Genomic DNA, 10,970 nt, shown 5'->3' on the forward strand with positions numbered 1-10,970 from the left:
TAAATTAGATTGATGGTATCTCAATTTTATAATATATAATAATAAAATATTTAATCTTTAAATTGTAATAGAAAATTTTCTATCATTAAAGAATGTAACAATACACTTTATGTTACCTTCTCCTAAAGTCAGTTACTGGGTTAAAATTAAAATTATGTATATATTTAAAGTTTAATTTATTTTTTTTTTAAATTTAATTCAAAATTTTTTATTTAAACTAAATTTAATTCAAAAATTAAGAAAAATCAATAAATTAAATACCTTGATTTGTAGACTTAAGTTAAGAAATTAAGAAATTTCATCTTAAAATTAAAAAAATTAAATTTCTTAATTTTTAATTTAAATTAAAAAAAATTAGCTTATAAAATTTAATATTTTATTATTAATTAATTAATGAAAAATGAATAATTAATTTTTTGAGAGACCAGTATCTGCTTTGTGTGGCTGGAGAGACGTCACGTCACCTCTTAGCTTTTGCCTTGCGGACATTGCCTAATGTATATCATGTACAGGAAATTATTCAATATACTTTGGGCGATAATTTTAACTCATATAAATATAATATTTATTTATAAAAAGATGCAATAAATTTACGTCTTTATTTTTCATTTAATATTTTTTTTATAAATAATTTTATTAAAATTTAAATTCAAAATTTCAAAATAATTTCAGTATCACTTAAATTAAATCTCATTAATTTTATGTTTTATATAATATTAATGGCAAAGATTATCATTATAAATTTTTGTAATTAATTAATTTTTAAATTAGAAAATCTCTGGAATGTAAACCTATACCAAAATGCACTTTGATAAGCTATATATAACAATTAAATTTAAATAATATTCCATAAATTAAATTAGGTACTCACATCATATGGAGATGGGGAGTTTGGTGGCTATGACCCATCAATTGATTTGCATACCCCATCAAATGCTATCACTTTGTATTCATTAAATGTGCATTTAATATAAGTTTATGATATGAATTTTTAATTAATAAAAAAATAGTGTTATCAAACAATGTTTATAGTAAAATAGTGTTATAATTTTAAAATGGGATTAGATTGCAATTATTAATTATATAAAAAATAATTTTATTATAATATTTTATTTTTTAATAAATGTAACTTATTAAAACAATTTTAAATAACATGTTATTTAATTTATTTTTTATTCAAATTTTTTTAATAAAAAAAATTTAAGTGAAAGGAGGCTCACAATTCAAAGCGTATAACCAATCTCATTCTCTTTATTTGAAAGGTATAATTCTGTAAAATTTTAATTTAATTTAATTAATTTTTTGTTAATTTTTATATTTATAATAAAGAATTCAATTTTTTAACTTGAAAATTTTTCATTCTTTTAAAAAATAGAAAATCAGGTATGATTTTAATAAAATTATTTATTCTAAACAAAATCATTGCAAGATCATAATAGAATTTATAGATCACCACCAAAATAAACTATTAATATTTATTTATTTATTTAACACATAATTTTGTAATCATACAAAATAAATCATTTATTTTTATACAGTTATGAAAGGCCTATTATAAATTTAAGTTATTTTAAAAAATAAATTAGTATAATTTTGATTGTAAAAAATTATTATTTTTTATTTAAAAACAATTGAAAAATAAGTTTTATTATAATGAAAATTAGCAAAAAATTATTTTCTAAATTTTAATTAAATTTAAAAAAAAATTATATATATAATATTAAATAGAAAATTTTTTCCTGAACTCTATTTACATGAATTTATATAAATCTTATATAAATCTTATATGCTTGCACTCGAGTTTAAGATAATCAAGTTTATGTATGAAAAATTCATACAAAAATTTATTTATCAATTTTCTTACAAAAATTTGATAAAAAAATATAAATTTCCCCGCTTCTAACAAGTCATAGTGTCCGTGGAAATTCTACAGAAAACGATATTAACCCATTAATGAGTAGAACGCTGAGGCAATCCAAAGTGCAAACCAGAGAGACAAAGGACTCCCATAATAAAACGAAACTACAGAGAGAGAGAGAGAGAGAGAGGAACACCTGAGACAGAATGGAGCAAAGAGAGAGCTGCAATCCATTGTTGAGAGGAGGGAAGGGAATGACCACGTACAGCCACGGTCTTTCTTCAGGACAGATTCAATCGCTGGCTGCCTTGTGTGAAACTCTCATCCCTCCACTGCCAGTGGACGATCTCAGCAAGGAAATCCCAGTTGATAAGCTGCAGGCTGTTCTTTCCTTCTACGAAGCTTCTGGGTCTGAGCCACCATTCCCTGATGAGGTCAATCTTATATTTAATCTCTCTCTTGTTTCTATTACAATAAACAAAGTCTTTGTTCTTAGTTTATCTTTATACTCTATCTTTAGCTTTGTTCTGTTTTCTTTCCCCTACTGGGTTGGCGTTTCTTCAATTACCATATGCAATACTTTTCTGGGTTTTGTCCACTGATTCTTAAATCACACAGAAAGCTATATTTTCCTTTTAGGATGGAGTTGTTATCATATTTACTTCCTTATCACAATGGAAAACAGGTAGCAGAGCTTCTGGTCAAGCGAGGTCTAAAAGAAGTTGTGCTTGTAGTGAAATTGGTCTTGAAGGTTCTCTCATTCAGATTGGGTACTCTGTTGCTTTGTGGGTTCATGTGTTTTGATTGGAACTGGCCCTTCATTCACAAATTCTCTGAAATTTCTCTAGAGAAGAGAGAGGAAATTCTCAAGAAATGGTCAAAAGAAACGTTCTTCATGCCTCTCAGAGTAGTGTTTGCAGCTGTCAAAATCTTCTCCTTGTACACCTTCTTCTCCAGGGTAATGATTATTTTATTTGTGGATTGTGGTTTTAGGTCAATAGTCTTTGCTGATAAAAGTCTTTTGAAGTTGGTATGTAACAAAAGTCATAATTATGATAAAGATGTCAAAGATTACCTGTACAAAATTAGAATAACATGTCACTGGTTTTGTTTTTTCTTCCTGAAATTGCTTGAGTTTCAAAATCAAACTCCAAATTTGATCAGATCTCAGATATAAGAATGTAAAGAGTATTGATTTCTGACACTTTCAACTAGCATGTTGTAATTATTTCTTATGTGTGCATGTCTTAACTACATGCATGGAGCGAAAAGCCTACACATGCCTGTAGATAAGATAGTTATTTATTTGCTTATTTGCATTTTATGTTTCTTTTAAGTTTAGAAGTTTAATTTAAGGATAAAGGAAAGATAATGTAATTTACCATTTTTTTTTTTCAACTCTCCATCTGTCACAGACTAATGAAAATTTACAAAACCCAGCATGGGACGCAATTGGATACCATAAAGACACGAGGGAAAAGTTGAGAAAAAACAAAGAGGAGAGACCTCTTCAAAAGGGGATCATAGAACTTGCAAATGAAGATGACTCAAGTCTTGTCCCATCTCTCATCCAGAAAGGCCTCCAAGTCATTGAAGATCCAGAGCACAACACCTGCAAGATCAAATGTGATGCTGTAATTGTTGGTTCTGGTTGTGGTGGAGGGGTTGCAGCTGCAGTGCTTGCAAGCTCAGGCCAGAAAGTACTCGTCCTAGAGAAAGGGAACTACTATGTGCCAGAAGATTATTCTTCATTGGAAGGGCCTTCCATGGCTGAACTTTATGAGTCTGGCGGAATTCTATCAACTCTAAATGCGAAAACTATGATATTGGCTGGATCCACAGTAGGTGGAGGCTCCGCTATAAACTGGTCTGCCTGCATAAGAACTCCAGATTCTGTTCTCAGGGACTGGCGTGTGGATCATAAGATTCCACTTTTTGGAAGCTACGACTATCAAAATGCAATGGAAGCTGTGTGTAAGAGGATTGGTGTTACAGATAATTGTTCCAAAGAAGGATTTCAGAATCAAGTTCTTCGGAAAGGGTGTGAGAATCTTGGCTTTAAAATTGATTCAGTTCCAAGGAATTCCTCTGGAGATCATTATTGTGGATCTTGCTGCTACGGCTGTAGAACAGGAGAAAAGAAAGGGACTGATTCCACCTGGCTGGTTGACGCTGTTGTCTGCGGTGCTGTGATCCTAACAGGATGCAAAGCTGATAAATTCATATTGGAGGATGGTAACATTGGAAGTAGGAAAAAATGCTTGGGAGTGATTGCGAGAGCTTCAAATACAAACATCACTAAAAAGCTGCAGGTGGAGGCTAGAGTAACACTATCGGCATGCGGTTCTCTCCTGACACCTCCTTTAATGATCTCCAGTGGTTTGGTGAATCCAAATATTGGCAGGAACCTTCATCTTCATCCAGTTGTAATGGCCTGGGGATACTTTCCAGAACATTTATCACCTTTTAAAGGCAAAATTTACGAGGGAGGAATCATCACATCTATTCACAAAGTGGTCTCAGAGTGGTCCAAGGTCTGCGCCATTATAGAAACGCCAGCAATTGGGCCAGCCTCATTTGCATCATTATCTCCATGGGTTTCAGGGCAGGACTTCAAGGACAAGATGGTAAAGTATGCTAGAACAGCTCACTTGTTTGCATTGATCAGAGACCAAGGCTCAGGAGAAGTGAAAATGGAGGGTAGAATTAGGTACCGCCTGGACCAGCTGGATAAGGACAATCTTAGAATTGGGTTGAGGCGAGCTTTAAGAATTTTAGTTGCTGCTGGAGCTGTGGAAGTAGGTACTCACCGAAGTGATGGCCAAAAGATTGCATGCAAAGGAATTAAGGAGAAAGATTTGGAGGAGTTCTTGGACACAGTTTCAGCACCTGGTGGACTAAAATCAAAGGAGCAGCACTGGACCATGCTCTTTTCTGCACATCAAATGGGTAGTTGTAGGATGGGAGCCACAGAGGAAGAAGGTGCCGTTGATGAAAATGGAGAAAGCTGGGAGGCCATGAACTTGTACGTATGCGATGGAAGCGTCTTACCAACTGCAATTGGGGTCAACCCCATGATCACAATCCAATCCACAGCATACTGCATTTCCAACAAAATAGCTGAATCCCTCAAATATTAATAGACAGCTAATTTCTAGCATGCAAGAATTATCCTTTGGTAATTGTATTTAAGGAATAATCAATAAAGAATTTTCCATTGATAATTGTATTCAAGGAATAATCAATAAGCAAATCTCATTCCCCTCCTCTTCATTCGATTTCAGGGGATTTAACCATTGTTTTACAAGAAACTTTGCAGGTACATTTTATTGGATGGGGAAGCCAGTGGACAAGCTAAGGGCATATAATGTGTAAATCACTGGAAATACAAAGGCTTAACATCGCCCGTTGTCTGAAAACTTTCCATCTTTTATCATTAGCTTCTTCCCTTGCAAGGCATACAGCAAATTTCAGAAAGGACTGTCTAGGCCTGGGGTTCTTTCATCACCTAGATGGGAAAAGAAAAAATTCCAAGGGCAATAACCCTTGTAGCTGCTATGTTATTGTCAATATTCAATACATATGATTCACCAAAATTCATCAGAAGAGTTTTAAAAATGGGGAGGACAACAAAGTGGGTTTCATTTCTTGATTCTCAACTAGCTGCTGCTTTAACAGCTTTCTCTGCAGCATCATCCAAGTCTTCCGCTGTGATTAGCTCCATTCCACTTTCCTGTATACAAATTGATCATCAGCACAACTTCTCAATTGAACATTCGTAATCATTAATGCAATAAAATTTCCGTGGATGATAATTAAACATCATTCCCAAATTTCACATTTACCTTGAGAATTCTCTTTCCTAGGTCAACATTAGTGCCTTTGAGACGAACCACCACAGGTACTTTTAGTGCAACCTTATACACACAAGGATGAGGAAAATTAAAGCTTTCATAAAATATTCCACCATATAACTCATACACAACAGAGTTCAAAAAACAGTTTTATTTTTTCTTAACCTGAAACACAATTCAATATCTCACCTGTTTGGCTGCATTAACAATTCCACTTGCTATCACATCACATCTCATTATTCCTCCAAATATGTTCACTAAAATTGATTTAACCTTATCATCAGAAGTCAATATTTTAAATGCCTCAACCACCTGTCACACAATTTAAAAATACCTTAGGCAAAAGTGTACTTTATTGGGCTAATTGTGATGCACAAATGATATCACACATGCAGACCCACATATGGCAAAAACGGCGCTGAGCAGAAAAGGCCCCATGAATAATGAAAGCATCAGAAGCAAGCCACTTTAATTACCTGGCCCTCAGATGCATTCCCACCAACATCAAGAAAATTGGCCGGAGTTCCGCCATGCAATTTAATTATATCCATCGTAGCCATTGCTAATCCAGCACCATTCACCATGCAACCAATTTCTCCATCAAGGCCAATATAATTCAAATCTGCCTTGGCAGCAGCCACCTATCAAAAGATAAAAAGCATAAGAAAAGAGAGATTAATAGAGCATTTCATCATCTTTTAGCTGAACAAAATGCACAAAAATTTCCGAGTCAGTGCACAAGTGAGAGAGGTGCATGCACCCATCTGGTCAATCTTAAATGGCACTCCTTGTATTATTAAAGAAGGGTAAACAAAATAACTAGTATGTCCATAAGATGTCAATGCCGCTTCATTTTTCCCTCCCTTTGACAAGAGAAAAAATTGATTCATGTTCAGATTATAGGATATTTTCGTCATTATCATTTTGCTTTCATGCATTCTGTGAATAGCTTTGTTTCTTATGGGGGCACTACAGCCTATGAATGGGACCTTCTCTTTTGGTGTCTTTTATTAAATAGTCTTCAATTTATTGATAAGCAAAACCTCCACTCAACTCAGTCTCAATCCAACCTAATTTTGCTTTTTCAAATGTGAATTAAATAGTCCTTGACTTAAAGAAAAACATGCACTTCTATTCCTTCCATTACATTTTAGTCCTCACCTTCTAACATTTTAGGAATTAAAAGGTTGTTTGATTTGAAAAAGCAAGAACTAAAATGATGTTCAATGTAAAATTTTAGGAACTAAGAATATAACATTTTCATGAAAAGACTCAAGTTTACAAGAATAAGAAAGTTGAGTATCATTTAATTCATTTATAAAATATAAAAAGATTCAAGTGTAATTTTGCCAAATGTTAGAACATCTTTTTGTAATTTACACAAACTAAAAATGTATACACTCTAAGAAACTTATTCTATGTTTTATTGCAACCAAACCTCTCGAGCATCCTCCTGTGTTGGATCACAGAGATTAAATATCTCTTTCTGATGAAATGCAGCATTATCATCAAAGTTCAGCTTAGCATCAGCAGCTACCAACTGGTTATCAGATGTCTCTGCTATGGGATTGATCTGCACAGCGAACCAAGATTGTTCAAAGTAAGATATCCATACAAGAAAGAAAATGCAAAAGCGGCAATTGGAGGCTGGGGGTTGATATTTCAATTAGAGTCACAGAAAATGATATTTATACTCACTTCCAACAAAGTGCAATCACACTCACAAAAAAGCTTATATAATTTCTTCACTTGCTCAATTGAATCTTTTCTATCAGCCACTTTTGGAGCTAATCCATCTACAACTTTTGCAGCATCTTCATCAGTAATTCCTTTAAATACATCAATAGGAACCTATCAGAAACAAGCAGTGGATCGTTTACATGAGTAAAGCAATCAGCAAAGGTCAAGGAGACTGCCTAGATCACCATGCTAAAACATAAGGGTAAAAGAGAGGATGGCAACCTTAATAATCAAGTCAGGAAATTTCTCCGCAAGGTCTTCAATGCTGGTTCCCCCCTTTTTACAGGCAATAATAAGCTGAAAAACAGGATTCAAATACAAGCAACTTGATTCAGAACAATAAGTTGTACAAATATAATGACAAAGACTAGAAAGTTTAAATCATTAATCCAAAGCAAAAACAAAAAGAACAATCTCAGACACTGAAACATACTGGGCCTGCAGTTTGACGATCCAACATGATAGCAAAGTACATCTCATTGACAAGTGATAACTTTTCACATAGGTAAACCTGCAAAAGAAAAAGATATTCAAGCAATCAATTCTTAAACAGCCATAACCTTTTCAAAGGAGAAGTTTGAGAAGTATTCAAGTGACAAAATAACATATCAAGAAATTAAATATTTGATATTAGCATTCCAGTTTTAATTGACTGAAAATAAAATGAGCAGTGAACATCCAGATGAAGATCATGTTATCAAGAGTTTAGAGCTTGTTATTGCTATCACCAAATGAATTTTCCAAAAAAAAATGTATGCATATGAACAAAGATGACAATGCCAATGGTAATTTGCTACGAACAAACAAGAATTTTAAAATAAGGTTACCCATGGCTGTTACATGAATTATGCAAGTAAGAGTTCTTTCTAACATAAACACCAAATAGCAATGAAATTCTCCATAATACACCTAAACCTTGAGGAATCCAGCAGTTTAAATTTTGAAAAGGATTTGTCACTACAAGGAGAACAGTGTAAACTTTTATATAACACTATACTTGTAAATTAGAAACACTAAATTTTAGATCTTAGTAACTCTGCCAAAATCTCATTGCAAAAGAGTACTCAACTCAACTCAACTCAACTAAGCCTTTATCCAAAAAATTTGGAGTCGGCTATATGGATTCGCTTTCTCCACTCTACACGATTTTGGGTTAAAACCTCAGAAATGTATAATGTTTCTAGGTCATGTTGTACTACTCTCCTCCAAGCCAATTTAGGTCTACCCCTTTTTTTCTTTCTATCCTCTAACCTAATGTGCTCTACTTGTTTAACTGGAGCCTCCATATGTCTACGCTTCACATGACCAAACCATCTCAATCTCCCTTCTCTCAACTTATCATCAATTGGCACCACTCCTGAACCTGAAGTATTAAAGAAACAAAAGAAAATCAAATGTAGTTAAGGAGTACTTTAACATGAACCTGAACAGCAGTTTCTATGCAATCCACATCTCGTTAGACAGGGAAAATGCCTTTTTCTTCATTTTCAGGAAATAAAGTACACCTGATAATTTATGTTGCCAAGGTCATAGTTATGGAAAATCAGTTCTGAAATTAAAAACAGTAGGAACCCAAACAAGCACAAGTTACTTCAACTTGGATTTCATCATAAATTCAGCTGTCATGTACTGGCACAACTCAAGTGCTTAAACCTCAAGCACTAGAGCAACTAAACCAGAATAACTGATTAAATCATCACGCATTGCATACAAGCTATAAGATTAAAAATAAATATGCAAACACATTAACACACCAACAGTCACTCTGTAATAACCATGATTAATTTTCACCAGCACATCATCTCACATCTAAACATCTTTTATTTAACAGCAGCAACAAAAGTAGAGCAGTGGAGCCTATCTTTCAACAATAAGGGAAATCACAAACAGCAAACTAGAAATAGAGATAAACCAGAAAAGAAAACCTATGAATCAAGCCCTTATGGAGAAAAGAAAATCCAAGCTCCATTACCAACTGTCTCTTCAACCTTGTCAGCCTTAACAATGTGAACTCCACCCTCAAAGCCATTCTTAAATTTCCCTAAGCCTCGTCCACCAGCCAAAATTTGACTCTTAACCACCAACTGCACCAGAGTCAAAGTAAACCATCATTTAGTTTCATGCGACCAGTAAGAAATGACTCAGGGCAACAACTACCCTATTTGATTGTGCTTTCTATCTTCCCCTTACAATTTCATTGTATATAAACCAACGGACAAACACTATAAAACCCACAGCACAAATTTGCTTTCATTTTCCACATTTCTTAACAACCAAAGCGTGAATAATATTAATCGCGTGCCATAATATTTAAAACTTACATCATTTTCATTAGGGAACAGTTCTTGAATTGCCTTCCTGACCTCACCAACAGACGAAACAGCCCCTCCCTTTGGGACGTTGATCCCGTACTTGCTCATCAAATCAGCTCCCTGTGAAAATGTAGAGATTAAAAACAACACTAACACTTGCAGACTTCACTAAAACCAGCACTTTCTTCGGCATTAAAAATAATTAAAACCACAAAATAAGATTCAACATATACGTTATAATTTAATTTTCAGTTCTGATAGGGGAAAAAACTATTACGCCTAAGCTTGTGTTTCTCGGTAAACAAACAGAAAATCACAGATGCAAGGATCCATAAAAGTGCATAGGTATACGAGGATGCGTGTAAAAGGACGAAAAGAAAAAGGGAAAGACCTGATACTCATGGATGTTGAGACGGCGGAGTTGCTGCTGCTGCCATTTTCCCGCGACGGAGAGGGAGCGAGAAACCAGCTTGTTTAGCAATTCTCTCATTATGCTTATTCACAGAGATCAACTTCCCACACTAGATACGAAAATGTCACCAGAATCAGTCGGGTCAAGAGAAAAGAGAAGCGAGACGGACCGTAGATTTTTCAGTTTTCCTTAATTCCTTTTTCACCCCCACCTTTTTATGCATTTATGCGCACGGGCCCTCTCTTTTCTTTTTTTTTTCAACTATTGAAAGGAAGTTCACTACGTAGTACGTACGATTTACTCATTTTATTAAAACAGCATGGAATTTCTTTTTATTTATTTAATGGCTTGTCCCGGAATAGGGTTGCGATGGGTAATAATCAGCTTATAATATAAATTTTTAAATTTTTGATATAAAAATTGAATTAAATTTAATAATTTATTGTCCAATGATATTCATATATTAATAAAAAAAGTGTTAAATAGGAGTAATTATATAGCGGCATTTATGGTTGCTAACGTGGAATTACAAGGTAATTTTCTTCTTTTCATTTTTGAAACGTTGTGTTCATTGTTGGAGGCATCCATCTCCTTAATGTTATCATCGTTTTATTGGGACAATGGGTATGTATATGGAATATTTTTATTTTCGGATTTGAGCAAGGGTAAATGGGTAAGATTCAAATGGGTTTGATATGGGCTTTAGGATAGGTCGAGTTGTAATGGCATGAGCTTTTGTCATCCATCGAGAATATGAGAGGTGTGTAAATGGGGAAGGGTCAAATGGGCTTGGT

General features: G+C 33.8%; 1 protein-coding gene and 1 pseudogene across 1 annotated transcript; one reads left to right on the forward strand and one right to left on the reverse strand.

The window, feature by feature from the left end:
• The first annotated feature begins 2,023 nt into the window (after positions 1 to 2,023).
• On the forward strand, positions 2,024 to 5,087 carry LOC110651130 (long-chain-alcohol oxidase FAO2). The gene is made up of 3 exons (XM_058149799.1): positions 2,024 to 2,292; positions 2,544 to 2,816; positions 3,274 to 5,087. Exons 1-3 carry the CDS (start codon positions 2,065 to 2,067, stop codon positions 4,996 to 4,998), a joined length of 2,226 nt encoding a protein of 741 aa, XP_058005782.1. The 5' UTR covers positions 2,024 to 2,064; the 3' UTR covers positions 4,999 to 5,087.
• LOC110651131 (succinate--CoA ligase [ADP-forming] subunit beta, mitochondrial-like) lies at positions 5,060 to 10,298 on the reverse strand (annotated as a pseudogene).
• Positions 10,299 to 10,970: the final 672 nt, after the last annotated feature.

The sequence above is a fragment of the Hevea brasiliensis genome, chromosome 7 (assembly GCF_030052815.1).
Source record: "Hevea brasiliensis isolate MT/VB/25A 57/8 chromosome 7, ASM3005281v1, whole genome shotgun sequence".
In the NCBI taxonomy this organism is placed as follows: Eukaryota; Viridiplantae; Streptophyta; class Magnoliopsida; order Malpighiales; family Euphorbiaceae; genus Hevea; species Hevea brasiliensis.

Excerpts from the sequence above, each read along its gene's own strand:
- LOC110651130 (XM_058149799.1), top strand. The coding sequence starts at position 2,065 with ATGGAGCAAAGAGAGAGCTGCAATCCATTGTTGAGAGGAGGGAAGGGA. Across the intron at positions 2,293-2,543 it reads AGCCACCATTCCCTGATGAG|GTAGCAGAGCTTCTGGTCAA; the intron begins GTCAATCTTATA and ends AATGGAAAACAG. Across the intron at positions 2,817-3,273 it reads TGTACACCTTCTTCTCCAGG|ACTAATGAAAATTTACAAAA; the intron begins GTAATGATTATT and ends CATCTGTCACAG.